This window comes from Archocentrus centrarchus, chromosome 18, assembly GCF_007364275.1.
Source record: "Archocentrus centrarchus isolate MPI-CPG fArcCen1 chromosome 18, fArcCen1, whole genome shotgun sequence".
Taxonomy (NCBI): domain Eukaryota; kingdom Metazoa; phylum Chordata; class Actinopteri; order Cichliformes; family Cichlidae; genus Archocentrus; species Archocentrus centrarchus.
The window spans coordinates 13,695,843-13,721,345 of NC_044363.1; the positions used below are offsets into that span (position 1 = coordinate 13,695,843).

The window sequence follows — 25,503 nt, forward strand, 5'->3', positions numbered from 1 at the left end:
CCATGAGCAGTGCTTTTCTTGTTATAATGTTGATGATAATATTCATCCTGTGGGCAGTAATGGGACAGCCATTAGCCATTAGGATACATGAGCCACGGGTGCCATGGGTGGAGCTGAGCAGGTTTTCAGTATTTAATACCTGAAAATGAATTAAAACAAGTGCAGTTAAAAATGGCTCTCCAGCAGTTCGTGTGCTGTTTTTCTGTGGTGGTCATTCTCTTTTGCAAAGGTAAGAAAGAAGTTCGATTTTCAGTATTTTCTTGTTACTGAGATTTTATGATGATTGGAGAGAGTACAACATTAATTAGTGATTCAAAAAAAGCTTTTGAAAAATATTATAAATCAAAAACTGTATATGAATACTGTGAAAGAACTCACTTGGCATCCTTTCTGTATGTTGCTGCAAAATGGGAAAACAAGTCAACGTGGATAAAAAAAATAATAATTTGATACAGAGATTTGATATAAATATTTTTCTGCCCAGTACAGTTGTCCTTTCTGTTTCTAGTATTACTGTTTTGAGAATTACTCTTTGAAATAATTAAGTAATGGGAGTTGTCAAAAAGTACAGACGTTTGAGGGGTTTTTTTGGGTTTTTTTTTTTTTTGAACTGGTGGAAATCAGCAGAGCAAATACAGGTTCATTGGTAGAGCTAAATTCAGTAACACAATAACACAATCAGTTTTAATAAACGGTAGCTTGATGGTTGATAAGCTTAAATTGAACTTTTCTTTACAATAGCCAGTTTGTAAATCAAAAATCAATTTGCTGTTTGGTTAGTAAACCAGCAAAACTTATTCATATAAAGTGTTTTACATTTAGATTTTGGACGCCAAGATTTTGCAAACTGGACTGTTTTTTCTGTTCAGCAACTCTGGAAGTTGAATGAAATACTTAACAACAAGAAAGCAATTGAACTTTCATATATTGGCTTTCTCTCAGACATGATCACAAATGCAAATCGTGATCTACAATATGCTGTTTTATTGTTTGAATCTTTGTGTTTCAATTTTCAGGTGGTGATTCACAGGAGCCTGGTAAGAAGAACAGTTTTACAAGTTCTTCACCTTTTTGTTTCCTCCTGTCAGCTATTTTGTATAACACACAGTAAATTTTTCATTTGTTTCAGCAACAAAAAAGTAGTTTTAATACTTTTAGTGTTTAGTGTTGACTAAAGCAAACAAAAAACTTCTGTCAGTTGTCAGTGCTGCCCCTCAGCCTCCTGGCAGCAGAATCTTTAGGCAGACGTTCTAGAGCACGTAATTACAGGTCTCAGCATCCTTGATGGGATGTGTATGAGCCTCAGTGACTTTATTCACCATATCAATTCAGAAGCAGAGCCAGGAATAAAAATGATATATCATAATAAACCACAGAGAATCTCTTTCTGTGATTGGTATTATATGAAGGAGTTTTAGATCAACATTAAGAAAAAAAAATAAATTGAATGTTTGGAGAATAAAGTCAAAATTTTAAGAATAAAGTTAAAATACTGCTATACCCTCTACAAAATGCCCTGGATAGATGAGTTAGTGAGACAACTTGATCAGCTGTCTTATTGTGTCTTGTGATTCTACATGTGCCCTCTGTACTGCACAAAGGTGTGACCATCGATATCCTTCCATCTACCCATCGCCAGTTTGTGTGGTTTTTCCCTCTGAGCAGATGCAGCTTTCAGCACCATTTCTCTTATGTCCTCATGCTTATCGCTACATCATGTTTATGTAGTAAAAGAGAAATAATTCTACTAAAACTGATTCTAATGTATAGTTACACTAACTCATCTACATAGGATATTTTGGAGAGGTTATAGCAGACGTGTGGCAGTTTGACTTGAAACAACAACGTTAATCTCCATATTTTGACTTTTTCATCAAAATTTCAACTTTATTCTCAAAATGCAGAATTTAATTCTTTTTCTTAATGTGGTCCTGATACTCAGTCATAGTATTATTATTGTAAGGACTATAGCTGGACATTCTTTTATGACCATAGGGGTTTCTCACTTTGGTCTCATTTTATTTAGCTTGATAACCTGTTGCTCTTATATGTTATATACCATGGAAATAACCATGATAGCTAAGCTTCTAGAGATGAGCTACACACACATCCAACAAATTCTTGTTTGTACAAATGTTGGTAACATTTTTAAGGGTCTCCATGTTCCTTTTGCCAAAAATTCAAACCCAATTAAATCCAAAGTTTCAAAAGAATCACTGGGATGAACAGGTTCCGGTGCAGGCTGTTTATTAGACATCTTAGTTACACAAAACACAGACAAATACCAAAACATAGACAGTAACATAGTTAAGACTAAGGTATACACACACACACACACACACACACACACACACACACACACACACACACACACACACACACACACACACACACACACACACACAGAAATATGCAGGAACAGAAAGAGTAGAAAGAGAGGACAGGACCATAAGTGAGTGAAGTTAAAAAGTGAGAAGTAAAGTACAAAAGAGTGGAAGAAAGTAGTGAGTGAAAAAGTGAGTAAAAAGGGTGAAAGAAGAAGTAGACGTCCAGAGTTAAACAGAGTACAAGAACGTAAATAGCCCACCTGGGAGTGAGTGCCTCAGAGCCATAGCAAAGGAGATAGAGTGAGCAAGGAGAGTGCTCCCTCCCAACTTTACCACTGCATTTTATCCCCCAAGCTCACTCCTCCCCCTTCGTTTAACATAGGGTAGTAGGCCCAGAGTGGCGCTTCCAATCAACTACGAACCATATTAGTTTGATTCTTTTGCAGAGGCTTCATGACACAGTTCTCTGGGGCTGTCAAAACAAACAACTTTCCCACGTGAAAATACCTCCCACAGAAACACTCCCCTGCCCAGCTGTCCATAATTTCTCATTACTAGAAACACTTTTAGGGCGGTCTTATCTTAGTATACAAATTTACTCCCTTACATTATTAAATTAAATCAGGTGGGACATCAACCCCAACTTCGGGACACACAGTTCCCAGCAACTTGACCTTGAGTTGGTGATACAGTGTCAAAAGTGCACAGTGTATAAAAGTGAGACTCTAAATATGAATGAGTGTGGTTTTACTAAGGGAAAAAATGAGGCCCTCAGCCGATCAGGCCTCAGTCCTTTCCACTCACCTAAAGCATGCAGTGTTCCAGTGTGTGAGAGACAATATAGGTGACAAACAATATAAAATATGACCATTAATCCAGTGTGTGTGATTAATATAGGTACTAATAAATGATATAGAATAATCACAGTAAAATACCAATATCAGAGTGATAAAAATATCCAACACAGACGCAGCTACTTTAAACAGTTGCTCCAAGCCGGCTGTCAGCCAGTTCCCAACTGATGGGAATACCCTCCCCCACCCCACCCCACCCTCCCCCACCCCACCCCTCTCCACTTCCCCGCCCTTCTCTGGTGGCATATCTAGTTTCCACCTTAAAAACGCCCTTTTGACTCATTTGCAGTGTTGCCAAGAGGTTGCTCTTTCTTCACAAAAACTTTGACTTGTTTCTGAAATTGTTTTGAGAGCTTTCATGCTTAAATATTTTGCCCAGCTGAAAATCTAAAAGCTTATTCACAGTTAAGTTTTTAAAATGTAAAAAAAAGGTGAATAAAAATTTACAGTCAGTTTGACCATTTAGACATTTAAAACTGCAAATCACCAAAACTATTACCAACAATCACTTCTTTGTTCATTTGTTTCAATTTCAGGGTTCTAGCCAGAAATTTATTTCAGCCTGGCAGGGGGGGGGCTAATGCTAATTAGCAAGCTAATGCTAACCACTACATGCTGCTCCTGCTTGTTAATTGAGTGTTTATTCGATTGATAGTGATAATATTTGCACATAATCCACAAGAGTTACACTCATATCATGCATTTAATGTGTCCCATAGTGCCGTTTCCTTCCACTAATGGGTTTGCAGAAATCATGTAAAAAGCATACACAAAAAAGAAAAACCATAATCCAGATGTTTTGTCGATCAGCTGCTAAAAGCATTTCCCACATTTGAATATCAACAACCTGTAGTTTTTTTCTTGAAGGCCTTTCACAGCTCCGCTGGTGCAAACTAATGTTTGGCTATGGCTTTCTGAATACAAGTAGGGCTGTAACTATCAATTTTTTTCATTAATCGAGTATTTTATCAATTAATCAAGTAATCTGATAAGCAATAATTTTTCGAATTAACAATCAGCATCATCTGCATATTTTAACTTCCGTACTGCAGATGTTTCTCTGTGTGAACAAGGTGAACGAAGCAGCTACAAAGTTCTCTTTTCTTCATGGTGCTGATCAGGTGGTTGATGAAGGATCTTCAGCTGTTTCCCAGTTGCTCCACCTGACTGCTGTCTCAATAATGGCTCCGCCTCTTTGCGCTGCAGACAGACTGGAGGTGAAACAGCTGCTGCTGCTGTTTTTTGTTGAAAACTGGGAGCTGCATGAGCTTAATGCTGTAATGCTTTTTATTCACAAGCATTATCCTAAATACGTTTCTACTGCAGGTCTATTTTTAGTCGCTAATCAGGGATTAAAGCATAAAAACTACACTAGCGGGCATGCTTACTGGTCATTTGCCCACATAATTGCAGGAAGAAAGACAAGAGAATGACATTAACAAAAACAAAAAAACCCAGAAAATCCCATTAGCGATGCATAATTAGAAACATATTCAGATCTTATTGCAGTGATGGCATAAGATATCACAACAGATTAGATCTGTGAGAAATATTAAAATTTCCCTTTTGCTGATATATCTGTAAATGAGCAAATGTAGAATGTGGAGGGAGATAAACAACTGAAAAGCCTGGGTGGGCAGTGAACCAGTTACAAACCAGAGCAGCCCAGTGGAAACTTGCGTTGTCCCAAATGACCAGTGATGTCAGTGACGTGTTACTTAGTAACGCATTACTCTAATCTGACTACTTTTTTTCGGTAACGAGTAATCTAACGCGTTACTATTTGTAGTCCAGTAATCAGATTAAAGTTACTTATGCAAGTCACTGTGCGTTACTATTTTTGTCATTTTCCTCAGTGTAAAAATATATTTTTGCTTTCTCCTTGCGTCTCTGGGAGTGATGTCTGGCAGATGCGACAGGGCCGTCATTAGTTCTCCTTCTTATGACCCCTCTGTCTCTGTGACAAACCCGGCTGTTTTTGACCAGTTTGAGCCTGTCAGCTTGCCATCTCTGAGAGATATCATTGATCTTTTAAAGCCTGCTGGTTCTCCAAATGACCCCATTCCAACTCAACTTTTTAAAGAGTTCCTTCCCACCTTGGCAACATATGTACTTAATATTATTAATGGGAGCTTAGCGAATGGTACAGTGCCTTCCAGCTTTAAGAAGGCAGTGGTGTCCCCACTTATTAAAAAACCTGGTTTAGACTCCTCTAAACTTTTCAACTTTAGGCCGATATCCAAACTTCCTTTTCTTTCAAAAATGTTTGAGAAAGTTGTCTACTGCCAACTAAGGTCATTTTTAAATAATCATGACACCCTGGAGGTGTTCCAGTCTGGTTTTAAATCCTGTCACAGTACTGAGTCAGCACTGTTGCAGGTTTTTAATGACATTCTTCATGACTCTGGTCACTGTGTTGCTTTGGTCCTGTTGGATCTCACATGCTACTTTCCCACCGCCGAGGTTCCGGAGCCGGAGCAAGTTCCCGTGCCGATCCCAATGAACCGGCAAAACGCTTAAGAACGGGCCCGCGTTCCCACCGCGTTTCTGTGAACTGCTCCTTTATGTATGAGTGTGCGCGGGTCCTCGTCTGGACACGGAAGCCGAAGCGCACAAATGTGGGAGAACACGCTCCCCTTTCTTGTGCTGCAAATACGTTTTACGGTCCAAACCAAACTACTGCAGCATCTGTGTGCAGCACAGAGGGAAACACAGACAGTGATTAGAGCAAGACGACAAGTACGCACTTTGTGTCCTTTTATCTGTGATATGAACTGATACAAAGCAGCAAGTTCAGCCTTAGAGCCCAACCTAATTCACAGCCGTGAAAATCGCTTCGCTTTTCTTATGTAATACACATATGGTAGAAAACTTGATGTTGAGATGGCAGAGTCACGCCCTTCTGCCGCTTTCGGCACGGGTTCCTGGTTCCAGACCAGCTAGTTTGCGGGGCCGGAATTGAACCCGTTTTTCGGCCGAGCACCGTGTGCTTCGGTGGTGGAAAACCTGCCTAACGGTTCAATTCACGGCTCCAGCTCCGGAACCCTGTTGGTGGGAAAGAGGCTACAGTGGCCTTTGACACAGTGGACCATCACATCCTCTTCCATGTCTCGTCTGGAAAACTGGGTGGGCATTAAGGGTGTTGTTTTAGATTGATTCAGGTCCTACCTTTCAGAGAGAAGCTTTTGTGTCCATATTGGAGCTGCTGAATCTTGTGCAACACCCCTTACATGTGGGGTGCATCAAGGCTCTATACTTGGCCCTCTTCTTTTCTCTCTGTACCTACTTCCAATGGGATTAATTTTTAGGAGACATGATATCGCATTCCACTTTTATGCTGATGATTGTCAAATTTATGTGCCACTGAAGCAGCAAAATGCATATTCTGCAAACCATCTTTTAGAGTGCATTGGAGATATTAAGGCATGGCTCTCCACAAATTTTTTGCACCTGAATGATCTGGGTCCTATGAGTCAACATCTGACACTGACCGCAACAAATCTGGGTGTAAAACTGGACAGTAATCTTCAACTTGATGCTCAAATTAAGTCAGTAGTCAAGACCAACTTTTATTAAGACAACTGGCCAAGGTAAAGCGATTTCTTTCAGAGCACCACTTTGAGATTTTAATCCATGCTTTTATCACTAACGGCTTAGACTATTGCAATGCACTTTATGTTGGGCTGAACCAGACACTACTCACCCGACTACAGATGGTACAAAAAGCTGCTGCTCGACTTTTAGTTGGTGTCAAAAAATGGGAACACCTTACACCGATCTTAGCCTGACTTCACTGGCTCCCAGTTCATTTTAGGAATGATTTTAAAATTCTTTTATTTGTTTTTAAATGTCTTCATGTCCTTGCCCCACCATATCTGTCTGACCTTCTCCACTTATACGTCCCTGCACGCTCCCTCAGGTCAGCTGATCTGTCACTGTTGGTTATCCCAAAGACAAAGAGGAAGATGAGAGGTGACTGTGCTTTTTCAGTCGCTGCCCCAAAACTGTGGAATGATCTCCCTCTGCATATCAGGAAGGCTGACTCACTCTCTGCTTTTAAATGCTCTCTTAAAACACATTTCTTCTCTTTGGCTTTTAACTCAGTCTGAGATGTTGGTTCTTACTGTTTATTGTTTTAATTGTAGTTTTAGTTTTTATATATGTGTTTTAAACCTGTTTGTTCTTACTTGTGTACAGCACTTTGGCCAATGGCATTGATTTTAAAGTGTTTTATAAATAAAGTTGAGTTGAGTTGAGTCCCGTTTTCAGCATGAGGACAATAATAGCGACACAAATGTAAACAGTGGAGGGAGGAGAGAGATGCGCGTTTTCTAGCTGAAATACAGGCACTATTTTGATTTTGTGTCACCTAAAGATGACAGCATCGAGGTTAGTTGTGCACTCTGTGCTGGCGACAAAGTGCTATGTAGCTTCAAAAACACTACGTCAAATATGAAGAAATATATGGAGTCATGGCGCAGTCGAACTTACAGAGTGAGTCGCAACAGGTGGAGCGAAAGAGAGCTGCGCCTAATGCAGGAGCCCCCCAGCACCCAAACAAAACTGAACTTTGGTACAAACCAGTAAGTGGGGGAGAGCTGAAGAAGGTGAAAAGCCCTCTACTAAAATGTGTAGTAGAGGCTGATATTGTGCCAAAAAGTGATCGTCTGCCAAAAATAAATTTTCAGTATTTGCCAAAAAATCATTCCCTGTATTTAAACTGCTGTAAATGACTTGTTGACCTATAATCTGTGAAGCATATATCAAACATGTCTCTCATGAATGATATCAGGTAATTTTGAGTGTGAAACAGCATTTCTATCACAAGGTAGAAGCTGCACTCAGTTTTTGGCAAAGTGACTTTTATATATTCGTTTTTTTTTTTTTAGGGTAAAAACTGTCTGACATTAAAAATGTCTTTTTAAACAGAAATCTGTCTCAAAAGGCTGCAGAAATAACAACAAATATAACATCACAGTTCTATAAAGAAATTTGAAGTGGCCAAAAAGCTCTGGATTGATCATAATGTAGGTACAATAACACAGACTTCTAAAGATTGTTGAAAAACACGTTATTTCTGCATTTTATATATAAGCCCTTCATAAATAATGTTGACTGCACACTATTTACCAATATAAGCAAAGACATTATACATAAAAACACACAGAAACATCTGAATCACTTTATGGCATACGATCACTTTTTGGCACAAGACCGGCCGCTGTTGAAAGTAACTAATAAATTAACTTGTACTCTAAATTAGTTACTTCTAAAATTACGTCATCAGTAAAGTAACAAAGTTACGTTTTAAAGGAGTAATCAGTAATCAGTAGTCGGACTACTTTTTCAAGGTAACTATACCATCACTGCAAATGACAACATACCTTGCACAGGTGTGGACATGATCAGCCATAAAACACATAGCCCCCTTCAACTCACCCACTTAACACTTTAGTTTTGGGGATGCTTCAGTTGTTCTAGTCAAACTTCTTTGATAAAAACATTGTACCGTGCACAGGAGTTGCTTTTCTACTGCCCTGATTGTTTGTAGTATTGTGTTACTTTTGTGTACCAGACCACCTTTTAATAAGCAGGATAGTGCACCATGAGCAGGAAACCTCTTCAGAATAATCTGAAATCAGAGTCCTTCATCAGGGTGTTGGGGTTAATTTCACAATAATGACCAACTCAATATACAATATTCCTTACTGAAAAGATAGAGGCAGCTGTAGACAGCCACTCCCATGTCCTTCGAGGTAAAATTAGTTTTCTGCTGACAGTGTGGATGGCTACGTGTGGATGGCTAAATATGTTTAGGTTTTATGAAGGCAGTTTCCTAATGGAAACACAGACACACATGGAAATGTTCTCATTATCTTATTTGTGAAGTAACCTGATCTTCTGTGAAAAGAGCAGGCCAACGTTCCACCATCTTGCACATGGCAGGTTCTGACTCCACCACCTCTTTAATTCTCAATGCAAACGTCAGATCCATCTTCTCTTTCACAAGTTGTCCATTTGGTGTTCTCTTCTGCATTCCTCAAAGTCTTTGTGGGCACCCTCAAGGGCTACCTTATTAAATCCTTCTGGAAAGTTGGGTACGTACGTAGTTGATCTTGCCTTTCTTTGCCCTCTTGACGTTCTTGTGGCTGTAGCTCAGGAGGTAGAGTAAAGCCCCTACTTACTCTGGTTGCTGGTTCGATTCCAGTCTGCGTGCTAAAGTGTCATTGGGTGAGATACTGAAGTGTTATATAAGAACCAGCAGGGTTTATACAGGAATACTAGAGTTCAATTTACTACCTCTAAAATACTCTTACTACCAGCACGAAATCAAGCAGCAGCCTTTTCTGGGGTAGTGGTGGATTCACAGCATTAAGCCATGTAAGATGATCACCCATCTCTCACCAAAGACAAAATTTTATCCCACTTACTTGAAGGTGTAACTGTGACTTTGTCTTGACTAAGACCTCATACACATTAATATTCCAAATGCATTTCAAAAAGACTCAGGAAATTTGTTTTTTTTTAAGAATATAAACAAAATGCAATGAAATTCAAGTTTCACAAGCCAATTATTTATTTTCCAATAGAATATTTTCCAATAGAATATTGGAATACTGGTTTGCTACTGAGGAGTGACGGCAATATTTGTGCTCATAGCTGACCTTGAGGTTGCAGTTGCAGTGCTTTGTGTAGCTCCAAAAAACAAAATAGGGATGTGTTCCCCGCACGCACGAATCCGCTGCTGGTGAATGGTGGATGCTCGGTGTGATTTGATCGCCGTCACACTGTTCCAGGTCAAATTTATATTTTTTTCTGCACATTTTACAAAACGCCTCTCGATCATTCCCCATGACCGGCCTAACCTCTGGGGTCCGGGGTATATTTGGCCATTTTTGACTATTTTTGTTTTTAGCTTTACAGTTGACCTTAGAAACTGTTTACCTTGCCTTGTTTGGTATCATTTTTTTTTTTTCAGCACGACCTCGTGTGTTACTGTATAGTTATTCTTTCATTTTGACATACTGTACTGTACATTTTGACATACTTTTTGTATCTTCCTGCTCTTGTCCGAGACGGTCACACTATCTCTCTCTCCCTGCCCTCCCCATCTCTCCACTTGCTGCTTGCTGTGAGAGCGTCTTTCACACACTGTCCGAATAAGAACAAGATTGAGAGCAACATGGATCTGGCAAACTGGGCCTTCACCATCATTGATCGAATTTTTTCCACTATGAGATCGGGGAAAGGGGAGCCTGCGTGTCCGAGTGGAACAGACCCGGTTGGATACGTCATCGACTCTTGGAGCTCGTGGAGACCTGTGTGCTTCTCAGCCCTTGAAGTGGAAGACGTGGAAGACGCCTATATATTCGGCTTTTTGGTAGCGGTATCTTTTCTGTTTGGGCTCGGTGGATACCTGCTTTACCGGGAAATTAAGAAAATCTGGGCGGCGGTTCGACATCTGCAGAGGCTGCCGACCCATGTGGATGGGCTGAGCAGAGCCGTACAAACTCAGACTCAAAGCCTGGTGGACCTGAGCCGTAAAGTTAACGTGCTCGCAGGCGAGAGGGGTTAGATCCGGAGATACAGTTCGGTTCTGCACAGTGAGGACGGCAATCAACGAATTTGGAATATTGGATTATTGAATGGTTTCCCAGTGAGACTAAAGGCTGTTGGAAAAACAAGCAGCCTGTTCCAAAACAACATCTGTTATCAGTAATTCGGCTCCTCCGCCGGCCTTGGGCTGGCAACCATATCTCTCCAGGGCTCTGTGTGCGGCTGCTCTTCCCCCTACTCCGCGTTGTGATTTGTGAAGCTGGGTCTGGTGTACCACGGCCGCTGATGAAATTCCATCACTATCAGCGAACTGTTTTGGCTAGGAGCTGGCATCTGGCTCCACAATGCCCCCACCCTCTCGTCTCCGTCTGCATCCCCTCCTGACCTGACCTCACCTACCGCTGCTATCCTGGCTTTAAATGTGCAAATATGCTTTGCTAAGGTGGTTTTTTTGGACCCTGGTATGGTGCTCATTTTGAGCACCGTACCAGATGACTTTTTTTTAACCTAACTACCCCATGATGTGTGTTGTTTTCTTCTCCTGCTAAAGGTAGCGCTGCGTGTCAGCTGCATGACCTCAGGACACCTGTCCCCCCCCTGTTGGTTCTGTCTTTGTATTTCTTGGATGACTGTAATGGAACGCCAAATTTCATTATATGTTTTTGCATATATATGACAATAAAGAAACCTTGAACACATTGGACTTATAATCACATAAAAACATAAAATCAGAGTAGAAAATGTAGATTTTTTTAATGTAAAACTCACAAACATGCTTAACGAATTATTTTTACAATTAAAATGCAAATATAAGTTTTCAAAACTTGTGTAAATAATAAAGTTAAATACAACTATTCACATTAAAATGCAAGGAAGGTGTTTTTGTGTACAACTATTTGCAGAGCAATCAGGACTCACATTAAGATGCTAGACAAATTATTTATGCCACCTCAAAAAACAGTTTTTGTCCTCCATAAGACTGAGGGGCCCATCACAGGCAAGACTTGCCAGTAATGTTTCTCTTTTACCACTTTTTCACCTGCTCCTCAGCAGCCAAATGCACCCAAATGCATCGTGTTACTGCATAATTTTCTGATTGGTTGATATGGTGCATTTTTCCACCAATAGCAAAGGGGTTGTCAGGACTTATTTTGTTTTGTTTTGTTTTTATTAGCAAGCACTTCCTGTTAGCGAAACTCATGTTTTCACCATTTATTTCTGCACAAAAGGCGCATCGAAGGTGAGGACAATATACAGGAAAAAGCATGGCATTAATTATTGGGCATAACTTTGGTTTTACTTGGCCTATTGACGTAATTTAAAAACTGGTACATAGTTTGAAGATTGCACTTTTGATTCATGGTAGCAGCATCCCGATGCTATGTCATCTAAAATCGGCAATGTAATTTTGACGCGCCAGCACGTCCGTGTACTCCAGAGGGTTAAGCCAGTCTTTAAATGCCGGATCATTGAGCCAAAGTTGTGAAAACTACATTTTCCCATGACGAGGCGCAAAATGACTCCTCGCATGCGCGCAGCAGATCGGACAGCGGAACCACTCGAGTCTTTCAACGTCAGCTCAGGTCCTGCTGAGTAGTTATATTTCCTTACAGATTTTATAGTTAAACGAACTTAAAAATCTGCATCAATGAAAAAGTAAAAATATATTGAAGGGGTGATGAAAAATTTACTACCAAGTCAAATTCTGTTTGTTACCTTTTACTAGCCTTAATTTGACCTCATTTAATTTACTGCCTTTTACTACCCCGCGGAAACCCTGACCAGTCAAGATTTGGTTCCAACTTAGTCGTTGAAGTGCTGCACTATTTTTCCCACACACAATGGTTACATATTGCTCATTTAACCAATTGATGCTAATAGCCAGCAAATGACCTAGTCCATTACATTTCAGTATGCCTGTAACTGTATAGGACAGGGGTCGGCAACCCGCAGCTCCAGAGCCGCATGCGGCTCATTCAGGCTTAATCTGCGGCTCTGTGCGGCTCACGGAAATAAATTATAAGTATCCAGTTGAAGTGCATTTTATTTTTGTCAGTTCAGTTTTTGTTGCAGTTTTAAATTGGAACATTATTGTGATCTTGAAATATTAAATTATATGCATGGGTTTCCTCCGGGTACTCCGGTTTCCTCCCACATTCCAAAGACATGCACTTACTGGGGTTAGGTTAATTGGCTACACTAAATTGCCCATAGGTGTGAATGAGAGCGTGAATGTGAGTGTGAAAGGTTGTTTGTCTGTTGTTAGCCCTGTGACAGGCTTTCGCAATATATGCATCACTCATGGTAGCCTACCGGCTTCCGCTAGTATTTGTGGCTCTCACTGTTTTGTTTTCCGTGGAAACCGGGTTCAAATGGCTCTTTCCGGATTACAGGTTGCCGACCCCTGGTATAGGACAAACATGAACTAACATTAACACAAGAACATGCTGTTATGAATGATGTGAAACACTAAGCTAACAATAGCATTTAGCTGTCTTGACATTACTTTTTTGAGCGGCTTTTTTGATAAAAAATAAATAAATAAATAAAATGTCCCTCAGAGACAAGATACACTTTGCATAAACTTGGTGTAATAGTTTATTTAAAGCAAACTACATCTCTCCTAAAGTAACTGTTAAAAACAGTAAACCAAGCAGGCTAACATGAAGCAAATGCTACCACACCATTTATTTAACATTCGTGTTCGCCACTCCACTCGCCATATTTAACCTTTATTCCAAAACCCTTCACTTTACCTAATTGTCAATAACGATGGCGGTAGGCTGTAACTATAATTTTCAATAACATCTGCACGTGGTACTCAGCTATCTTTTAAGCAAAGAAATATCTAGAACTATTTAAATTAGTTATACTTCACATTTACCAGTCCACTTGGTATCAAAGACTAATAGCACAGTTGTGGAGCTGTCAAACTTGCCGGGGTGTACGTTGCAGGAGGACTGAGTTTGAATAGGCCCCGCCCCTTCATTTCAAATACATATCTTTAGTAATCTCTGCTTAACAAGTTCATTACACTTTATATTTTAGTAGAAAAACACAGTAACTAATTGATTTAGCAATAGGACAACATTTTTACCAAACATAAAAGAATAAGTAATGATTACTAAAAGGTTTAAATACAATTAATATCTGGGTTAAGAGTGTAATGTTTAATAATCCACATTTAAATGTTTTACTATCTTGGGCAGTTGAGGATGCTATATTAATTTTTCTTTTTTAATTTTTAGTACTTAATTTTTATTTTTATTTATTTTTTGCTGATTTTAAGTTTGTTTTTTGGTGGTCTGGGAGCAGGCACCATCTCTATGGGGATGGGGTTTTGAGGGACCAATGCAGGACACTTGACATGAGGTGAACTCAAAACTCAGCCTTATAGCCAGAAAACATGGAGGGGCTGAACTGGGTAAGGCCAGCAGCAAAAATTTAGAAACAGGATAACGAACGGAAAAGCACACAGTGGGCCGCACTGACAACAAGGACAATGATGAAACACTGAGGAACATAGACGACCACTGACGATGACACAATAACAAGCAGGAGAAAACACAGGACTTGAATACATGAGGGCTGATGAGGGAAAAAGACACATCTGGGAAATACAGGCAAACAACATAACACTAATGACACAAGGAAACACAGGTCAAAACTAAATACACAACAAAGAACGCTGGGTCACAGGACCCAGGACCATGACACAATATTTGTTGTGAACTCCAGCAGATCTGTTTTCTTTGCTATGATCAACTGACCCTCTCTGCTGCTGCTCCATGGTTTGCTGCTCTTCCAGGATTTAATTTAATTCTGCAAGACAGAAACAGATGTTACAAGAGAATTATGGCTCCTTTTTGTCGTGATCCGGGGCCGGCGGCCCAGTGTTTTGTGTTCTTTTGGTTATGTTTTGTTATATCTCTTATGTTTATTTGGTTTCTTTCATGTGGGTCTTCAGTTTGTTATGATTTTGAGTTTAGTCGGGGTTTTCTATCCTTTTCTTGTCTTTCCACGTCTCGGTGTTCAGCGTTTATTGGGTACTGGCTTCTTGTCTATGTTATTTTCTCATGTTGTGCTTAGTCTGCATTTGTGTCTTTGTTTACTTCCTGTTTTAGTGTGATAGTCCAGTGCTCCCTGTGTGTCATGTTAAGTTTCGCTTCCCCTGTTTAATTTGTTAGATTCTGTTCACCTGTGCCCTGTGTTCCCCAGCTGTTTCTTGTTTCCTAACATTATCTCCTGTGTGTATTTAAGCCCCTGTGTTTGCTCTGTTCCTTGTCGCGTCCTCCCTCATGAAGGTGTGGTTTTGTCCGTTGTCCATTCAGTCTGCTCGCCACACCTAGACATACTAAAGGTGGAATTTGACAGGTGAAACTTGGCAGCCATCTTGAAACTCTGAGTTCAGGGCAACTCTGTTAGTTTTCTAATGTAACCAGAATCAAAACACTACAGAACAATAACTTTTATCTAAGCTAAAGTGTTAGTGCCTCGACCAAAAGGGGCTGATACCATTCTACATTGTATAAAAGTAAAGAATAAAACACCACTTCAATTCAGTTCAGTTAAATACAGTTCAAATCATTCATCCATCCTCTTATCCTTTTCAGGGTTGCAGGGGGGCTGGAGCCTATCCCAGCTAACATTGGGCGAGAGGCAGGGTACAGGTTGCCAGCCTGTCGCAGGGCTAACACAGAGAAAGAGACAACCATTCACACTCACATCTATGGGCAATTTAGAGTGACCAATTAACCTAACCCCAGTAACTGCATGTCTTGGAAGAAACCCACATAGACACGGGGAGAACATGCGAACTCCACACAGAGCGAGAGAGGCCTGGAGCAAGGTGGAATCCAACACAGACCTTCTAGATATCATTCTAGCTGTGAGGCAGTAGGGCAAACCACCACGCCACTGTGCTGCCAAATTCAGTTTTATTTATATAGCACCAAATCACAACAGTTGCCTTAAAGCATTTTATATTATAAGGTAAAGACCCTACAATAATGACAGAGAAAATCAACAATAATACCATATGAGCAAGCACTTGGCGACAATGGGATAGCATAAGATTGCTTACAGAGATGACTAGATAACTAAAGACTGGATGACAGCAAGGCTAAAGCTTCAAGCAATAGTGGTTAAACACGAGAAATAACTCAAGGTCATCAAGAAAGCAAAGGCATTAAATACTCAGTAAGAGTAGAAAAGTACTACACAAGTACCCATATGTTTACAGTTTTACCATCACTTTTAAAAATGGTTGAAGGCTCAGTCACACTTCAATAAGGACAGTTTACTGTAAATAATGACATTATTAGCTCAAGCTGAGCCTCATGCTTAATGTTATTTTTCAATGTCAAAGATGGTGTTATGTGAGAGCATTTGGACGATCTGGTAAGAAGTCTTGCAGCAGCATTTTGTACCAGCTGTAGACAATCAAAGGAGGTTTTACTGAGTCAGGTGAAAAGTGAGTGGCAGTAGTGATGAAATAAAAGCATGAATAGCAATCTCCCTCTGACATTTAGATATAACAGGACTGCACAAACCAGAGCTTTAACATGCAACTGTCCAACAGTTTCCCATCAAAAGTCACTCTGAGATCTCTAATAGGTGATTTAACATAACAAGAGCGTGAACCCAGAATTCTATCCTGAGGAACCAGGCTGGCTTGAGCACAAATAAGTCTCCATTTCATTCTCATTTCACAGATGGAAATTATCTGACATCCATAACTTTATACAGTTTAAACAAATCTAATGACTACAACAGAAATAATAGTTCAGCTGTTATAAAATAGCCTGTGAAAATTCCAAAGAAATGCATAAATACAGATTTTCTCCAAATTCAATGTGGAATAAATGACATTAGATGGCACAGGAAATGCTTAAACATTAAATGGACTGGTTCAGTATCTCGCCCAATGACACTTTAGCACGCAGACTGGAATTAAACCACCAACCAGAGTAAGTAGGGGACCTACTCTACCTCCTGAGCCACAGCCACATTACCTGCTGAAATGACATGCAAAATGCTATTTTAAAAAGTGGCCTGTAGTTTCTACGACATGTCACAATATCAGGTTGTTGCGTTCTCTCCTGCCACCTGTAGGGGGCTCATTTTGGAAATTCATATGGGTCGTATAGGAACAAATGGCCAATACTGATGTTGGGGTTAGAGAGCATATAGCATAAAATGGAGGTGCAGGAAGCAGGAGACAGACTTAAATGCACCCATTTTCTCATGTCCAACATTGTAAGTCAATAATTTCTTGATTTCTCCCAGGGGTGGTATCAACCAAAGAGAACAAGAAACGAGGAGAAAAGATGATGCAATACTCATTTACCAAAATGAGAAACTTCCTCACCTTGGAGCCATTATGTCATCCAATGCATGTCCATCATGAATAGTTTTGCTTTAGCCCAGCTCCTGCTGTGTTCTATCTTTTGTATTTTGGACCAATTTTAATTAAATTCACAATAAGGTGCAGTGTGTGTGTGTGTATATATATATATATGTGTATGTATGTATGTATGTATGTATGTATGTATGTGTATATATATATATATATATATATATATATATATATATATATATATATATATAGAGAGAGAGAGAGAGAGAGAGAGAGAGAGAGAGAGAAATATAGATATAGATATATAGATATATATATAGATAGATATAGATATATTATTCCTTATTACACATATTTTACTGCGTTATTATTGCAGGTGAATTCAATATTCACTCTCAGACACAAAACAATTCATCCGTTTACTTTAATGTTTTGATTTTAAACAACATGTGACTGGACTCACATGTTGTTTCAACATGTGAGTGTTTCAACATGTTCCTTTCCAGAGGACTTGATGTCACAGTTACCAATATTCTAGATGTTCTCCGATCGTTATTACATATTCTGAGAAGTATTTGGTTCACCTGTCAAAACAAATACCAACCATTTTATTAATAAGCATTATGTCACTGTCAGCATGGCCAATAAAGTACCGGTACTGTCATCATGGGATGAAATGAATCTCTCAGATGCCATATTTCTAATTATTGATCATATGGCTCTTGTCAGAACTGTTAATGAATGTGGTCCACCAGAAGCACCCTGCAGAAACAGTAAAAACCATTAAAAGAATTTGCCAGAGAGCTGAAAGAAAAAACAGAGAAAACAAACAGCATAAGAATTGCCTCGGTTTACCTTCTTGGTCTTTCAGGGCTCTCTTATGGGAATGTCTGGTTTCACTTTTCATACAGAGTTGCTGTAAATACAAATACAAAAGCTGCTGTTGTTTCATGAGTCAACAAAGGTGTTAACTGTTTACTGTAAATACTGACACTGCTGAGTGGAGCTGAGCATAAGTTTAGGTATTTGAAGTCTACGACTAAGTTAGCCATGGCTCTTCGTCAGTTTGTGCGCTGTTTCACTGTGATCATTCTTTTCTGCAAAGGTGAGAAAGAAAGTTTTATTTTTTTCATTATTGAGGTTGAACCAGCAGTGAAAGAGCTACAAGCCCGATCAGAGGTACAAATTAAGGAAAATATTCCATCTGGATACAGTGAAGGGGAATTGGCAATGGTCCCTGGTTTGTACCAGGGTTTTGAGTTGGAATCCACGCTTGTTATTTAGTGTTTCTGGCTGAGTTTCATTATCACCCTTAGTTTTTGATGAGCTTTAATTGCCATTTCTTTCTAATAATTTCCAGTATTATTGAGGTGTGAGGGTTGGACTATGTAGCAAAATTAATGAGCTAGTGAGTTGTGTTGAGCTTAAAGTCAATTGTCTGGGTCACAACAGTGGCTCACTTTTTACCTGGATAAATCACCATAAGTGACCTGGTGTGGAACAGGTCATGTGTTCAGAAGTACAGTTTAAAATTGCATGTTTTTACATGGCACTTTGCACGTCTTTTATGTATTGCATGTTTGAAGTGCAGGATTCTTTGCTGATGATGATCTACTGGTGATGTAGAAAATGTAGAAATGTTCTTATACTTGATTCTAATCTGCTGTGAAGCCTGTTTTACACTCCTGGAATTGCAGCTACAATAACACAGAAAACAACAAGAATACGCATGTAATTAAAATATTTAGTTTACCAATCTTTGCACTAAATCACAAATTAATATGGAAAATCCCCCTCACTGTTTGAAGGTAGGTTAATAGTTAATTTCATCAAAATATTTTATAATATAATCATATAAAGTTGGTATACCTGTTTTTTCTCAGTTCAGCCTTGATAGAGTACGCAATGTGTGCAGTATACTGGACAAACTAACATATAGAAAAAATTTTAACATATATAATATTTCATAGTATCATTAGTCATAGTATCATAGTATCAGGACTGGGTGATATATCGAGTTTTTAAGAAATATCAATATATTTTCAAATGCGATATGAGACGGTATTGTTTATATCGATATAGTCTATGTCGCATTACAATCATACTTGTAAATCCACCAGTTTACTTTTCTCTTCTCCCAGTTTGTCTCTGCACAATGTCACACTGCCCTGCTTCTCTCCCTCACTGCTTCACCCATAAATCATGCAGGAAGTATGGAAGCTTGTTTCTGCCACTAAAAAAAAATAAATAAATAAAACCTCAAATAATTGTGAAGGAAGACACCTGAAACACTTAAATTAAAAATGTAAGACAGTTAATATATTAAAGAATCAGAAATGATCATACATGCATGTGGGGGACTCAGGGGAAGAAGAGACAGGCTTGTGTGTGTGATGTCGCTCTCCCTCCCTGAGCCCGTGTTGCTCTCTAACCATAACAATTTCATACTGCCACTATCTACACGTAAACGGATTCTGGGTGCTGTGACTTGGCCTTCGTCATTTGGTCTTGTCCAAGCTGGTTTTTCGTAACCCAGATTCCTCTCATCAGCGATAGAGCCATAAAGCACATCTTGTCCAGATTAATAACAGAACATGGTGACACTGGTGATGTTTTAATTGTACGTACTGTGTACGTACTCCGAAATTAGATGCACTGAGACCGAGAAGTTAGTCAGGCACTTTCTATCTGCTGCTCTCTTTCTAATGTATTATTTAATTGTTTATTATTTGGTTGATCCGTTGTTTATTAATTAACTTACTGGAGTTAACTTTTAAACATTTGTCATTTTATTCCTTGAGTAAAAAAAAAATCCCTAACACCATCCATAACTCGAAATTTCGAGTTATGTATCTCAAATTTTTATTTTCTTGAGTTACTAAGTCAAAATTTCAAGAAAGCTAAGTGCTTACTGTCTAACATCCACACACATTCATACTCCAACGCTTGGAGTATGAATAATAATAATGGAGTAAGTTGGAGAGCAACTTGGGGTTCAGTATATCTACAGTACATCTACAGCTGATTGTTAATAAAAATGTCTGTGTGACATTTGGGACATGTAGCTTTGACTCAGCTAAATAATATTGAGATTATTTACAGCCCTACGTGGTATTATATTATTTATTGCTTAAGATGGCAATAACAACTTACCAAAGTTTAATTACCTATCAAAGCATAATTTATTACCCTTTTTTTCTATTTTTTTATAAACACTGAATTATTTATTTAAAATATTTGTCTTTGTCTTCCAATTTTTCAGGATGTCATTCACAGCAGCCTGGTAAGTAAACAACAACAGGTTTCAATTTTGGTTTTAAACTTGTTCCCTCCTCTCAGATGGATAATAATAGAAAAAAAATACACAATAAGATCATTGTTTGTTACTGTGCAAAAAAGGTGATTTTTCATTTTTAAACTATTAGTCTGTAACAGTTTTTTTTTTATTTTGCTGGTGCTTTAACAGAGGGGAGACTTCATCATCTGTGTCTCACTTTCAGTCGCAGTCTAATTTCAACCAATCACACCAACAATTCACAGGACTTAGAGAGAGTACAAGAGGACAAACGAGTCGTCCTCTGAAAGCTAAAAAGAAATCAATGTAGTGAACAATGACATTAGCAACTTTGGATCAAACATATCCTGGCATCCTGTGGATGTTCAGTTCATTTAGTTTTATACATCTTAAACATCTACATGAAAGCCAGAACTCCAGATTTCCCTACAGAGCTTTGCATCATTTTATCTGTCACCTGTGGGTGTTTTAAATGTTGTGGCTGATCAGCATACTCGCTGTTTAACTGTCACCTGTTTTCTTCTGTCAGCATGTTTCAAAGCTGTGAAAAACGGCAATATCACAGGATCTCAAGATGGAGGTTGGCCATGGCAGGCAACTTTATTCATCAATAACAGTTTGTATGGAGGGTCTCTGATCACTGACCAGTGGGTCCTGACAGCTGCTTCCTTCATCACACTGTGAGTCAGTACTGAGAGTGTGCATAGTATGGTGGTGCAGTGGTTAGCACCATTGCTTCAAGGCAGGAAGGCTTTTAACCTCTTGGAGTGGAGTTTGCATGTTCTCCCTGTGATTGTCTGTAGCTCTCTGATAGACTGGTGACCAGTACTGCTCATGTTACAATTTGTTTCATATCCTTGGCCTCATAGCATAATTGCCCATAGGTGTGAATGTGAGTGTGAATGGTTGTCTGTCTCTCTGTGCTGGCGACCTGTACAGGGTCTACCCAGCCTCTTGCCCTGTGTCAGCTGGGATAGGCTCCAGCCCCCCTGCGACCCTGAGCAGAAGAGGATGGATGGATGGATGGATGGATGGATGGATGGATGGATGGATGGATGGATGGATGGATGGATATGGGTCTAACTGCTTTGTATTGTGCAGTAGTTTATGTGTTCTGTACAAATATATTCACATAGCTGTTTGTGGATACTAGAAGTTTGCAAATATGCTACTAACTATATCTTCTGTATATTTCTAACTATATTTCTGTAGTTATGAAGTTTTTAAGGTCTTACAAAATTAATCCATGAACTGACATTGGGTGTTTAGTGTTAGGCAGGTAAAATTATTCAGTTACGAGTGTGTGGTCTTTATCTCACACGCATCTGTTTCTGTGAGCTATTTTGGTGACAGCGGTAATGATCAACATGAAATAAAAATCAAAATGTTTTTTTCTTTGTCAAGTTCTGATCGCCCCAACACAGTTGTGTATCTGGGCCTCCACAACATATCAGAGCCATATGCAGTGACTCGGACACTTGAAAACATCACCTGCCATCCTAAGTACAACAGCTCGACACACGAGAACGACATCTGTCTTCTGAAGCTGTCGGCTCCTGTGAATTTCACAGACTACATTCAGCCGATCTGCTTAGCCTCAGAAAACAGCACTTTCAACAGTGGCACCAGCAGCTGGATCAGTGGTTTTGGTGATACAACTGATTAGTTATAAAATATTTATTTTCTTTTTTAATAATGATTCTTGATTCCCCCAAAAATTTGTTACATTTGAAATTTCTCCAATTAGGTGGTGGTTCATGTCCCAGCATCCTGAAGGAGGTGAATGGATCAATAGTGGGAGCCAATGAGTGTAAATGCTACTATAAAAACCTCACTGGGATCACAGAGAACATGATCTGTGCTGGGCTCAGCGCTGGAAGAATGAGCCCAATTTATGTAATTATTGCTTTTAGTCACACTTCGGATTATTGTTTTTCTGTAATTGTATCAGAATTTTATAATTATTGCTATTCTAGCTTCCCGGCTCTCATGGTTTGTCCAATCTGATTTATTGATATTTGATTTTCGGCACAGCTGAATGCATTTATTGTGTAAAAAAGTACTTCCCAAAAACTGTGAGAATTTCTGTCAGTGACATCATGTTACTAGGAAGACTGAGATCCCTGCTGCAACAGGTCAGTTTGCTAACATGGCTTTGAATGAAATTTTATAAGAGTGCTCAATGACACTGTTATTTTCAGTGTCATTTGTCTGTCGTTCATATTTTAGATTTAGGTAAACCCCTGTTTGGTCTTCATGGGGCACTTTTAAATTTTAGCTTTTGTGTGATAATTTTCAGGTGGAAATTTTTTGTACTGCGAGCAGTTATGTTATAGTTTTCCTGTCTAAAACCACGTGTGACCATCTCAGGACCGGGTCCACCTTTAACTGACACCCACCTGTCCTAACAACATTTATTCTTTTCACAGAGAGACTTAGGGGGACCTCTCATTTCCAATAAAGATTCGATCTGGGTCCAGAGTGGAGTTGCAAATGTTGGTGCTGCTGGCTTCTTCGATCCTATGAGACCTGGAGTCTACACTTGTGTGTCCCAGTACCAGAAATGGATCAATGACACCGTCACCGGGACACCACCAGGCTTTGTTAACTTTACCTCCCCAGGCACTGACAATGACTTAAACTTCACCTGTCCTACATCACCACCGACAAATTCCCCCACCACTGTTGCCAACACCACTGTTCCTACCACTGTTGCCAACACCACTGTTGCCAACACCACTGTTCATACTACTACTGTCCACAGTGGTGAAAACCTAATCCACTTCACTCACTTCAACTCACTCTGTGTTTTTGTTTTGTTGATTCATATATTTACTGGAAATGGAATGTAACGCAACACATTTGCTCAAGTCATATATTTAATTACACACTATAATACTTGCACTCATAAAGTACTTGAGTGTTTGTTGTTATGACACTCCAATACATTGATGAGACAGCTCGAGCTTCTAGTTGCTTTAAAATAAATCATTAATTAGACCTGTACAAAAAATTATATTAACGATTAAATCGTTGTGCTTTCTCTTGCATGACACAAAATACAAAAAACTACCAACTCATGAAGCAGATTAGACATTTTGACACACAATCATTTTTACTTCAAATTTGAACATACTTTTCATTATAGTTTCTCAAATATGATGATTGCCATATTTTCTAACTCTTTTAATAAAGTAATTAATTTATAACTACACCTTGAACAAGCTGAGGATTGCAACGGTGTCAGTAACTTTTGTGATTGTCATTAAAAGTTGTGAAATGGTAAAATGTTGGCTCATTTCTGTGGTTTGGTCAAAATATGAACTGAATAATTAGAATTTTTTCCAGTCTTGTTCTTTGATGAAACTTTAGGTTCAGTGGTGACACATTATGGCGTGTGTGTGTATTAGGGATGTTCCTGCATCGACTAAACAAGGAAAAAACTTAGACTAACTGACTAGTCGAAAACGCTTGGAAATCAATTAAAATTTTAGGACAATGTCAAAAAATGTCTAAATAAAGGCATTTGAAACCATTAATTGCATTCTTGTATAATGAATCGCACTTTAATCCTTAAACAGTCCGGGGTTTTGCTGCTTAACTGCTTAACTACATGCTGCTTAACTGTGTGACAACATGTATCATGCATTATGAACACTGCACTTATACTCCATACAACAAAGAAAAAAATCTTAAAGTTAAATGTGAAAATGCGTTACTGCAAATGATCTTTACATATAATTAAAATAAATGACAAAAAACATTTGAAAAGAATAAATTGCGACTTAAACGAAAGGCGGATTGTGTTGCACCTTATGAATGATGTTCATTGTTCAACAATTCATAACACGCGTCAGGCATACAAACATCCATCCATCCATTTTCTTCCACTTATCCGAGGCCAGGTCACGGGGCTGCAGCCTGAGCAGTGGAGCCCAGACCTCCCTCTGCCCCAGCCTCCTCCTCCAGCTTTCCCCTGATTCAGACTTCAGCTCTGGGTCTGTAGACCTACAACATAACCTACATAAGTGGCCAGTGTTAATGCTTGTGCAGGTGCGTTGTGTGTGTTAATTACCTTTCGGTCATATCCCGGTGTTTGGTAGACAGAAACATAAAATGCCAGGACTTTTCCCCTCCTGGGTCCTACTCTTTGCTAGGATAGCTTGTTTTCGTCACAAAAAAAAAAAAAATTGACATCCATAATTCAAAATTCAACATAGTAACTCACAATTTTGAGAAATCAACTCAAAATTTCCAGTTATGGATCTTAAATTGTCATGTTAGTAATAGTCTTCAGGACCCGCTGCAACTCCTCGTCAAATTCTGAGCCTGCTGCAGCTTCTACATATACATATACATATATCAGTTGACAGTTCCTGGGTGAGTGAAATGGCTTGAACAGTTATGCCTCAGCCAAGATCTGTTTCACCGACATCTGATGATGTCAGGCCTCTGTAACCTGTTTGCCACTAGCCCAGACCAAGGAAAAAAGAGGCCAGAGGCCCTGCATCATCTCCACGTCTGCCAGGGTAGAGGATCCCACTCAGCCTGAGCGTCCGATGCCAGAGCCTGAGTTTCTCGTTTAGCCCAAGACTCCAGAGTGCCCCGAGCCTCAAGCATGTCCAGAGCCTCATCTAGAGTGTCCAGCTCCATCCTGTGCCCGAGCCTGTTAACCTGCCAAGTTTTCTGAGGTGTCCCGTTGCCTTCGTCAATGCTGGCATCCTGCCATGCCACCTGAGCATCTTTGCTGGTGCCGACTACTTCGTCTTTGCTGCTGGCTCCACAGCCGTCAGTTTATCTTTTTACAAAGTGCTAAAGTGAGTGTTTGGTTCAAGAATCAGTCTTAATTTCAAAATATGCTGACTGTCTAAATGCCTCCAGTGGGTGTTGGACTCCGCCAGGGCTGCCCTTTGTCACAGATTCTGTTCATAATTTTTGTAGACCGGTCGATCTACGTTCCTACCCTCACCTATGGTCACGTGCTTTGGGTAGTGACCGAAAGAATACCTTGGGGTTCCCAGGCTGGTGGAGGTGGCTGGAGAGAGGGAAGCCTGGGCTTCTCTGCTTAGGCTGCTGCCCCTGCAACCCAGTCCATTCACTGTCAGGATGATC

General features: G+C 39.5%; 1 protein-coding gene across 1 annotated transcript; it reads left to right on the top strand.

The window, feature by feature from the left end:
* The first annotated feature begins 18,126 nt into the window (after positions 1–18,126).
* LOC115797407 (chymotrypsin-like protease CTRL-1) lies at positions 18,127–23,930 on the top strand. The gene is made up of 6 exons (XM_030753976.1): positions 18,127–18,201; positions 20,359–20,379; positions 20,921–21,071; positions 21,796–22,040; positions 22,139–22,287; positions 22,821–23,930. The coding sequence occupies exons 1-6, from the start codon at positions 18,147–18,149 to the stop codon at positions 23,241–23,243; spliced, it is 1,044 nt and encodes a 347-aa protein (XP_030609836.1). The 5' UTR covers positions 18,127–18,146; the 3' UTR covers positions 23,244–23,930.
* Positions 23,931–25,503: the final 1,573 nt, after the last annotated feature.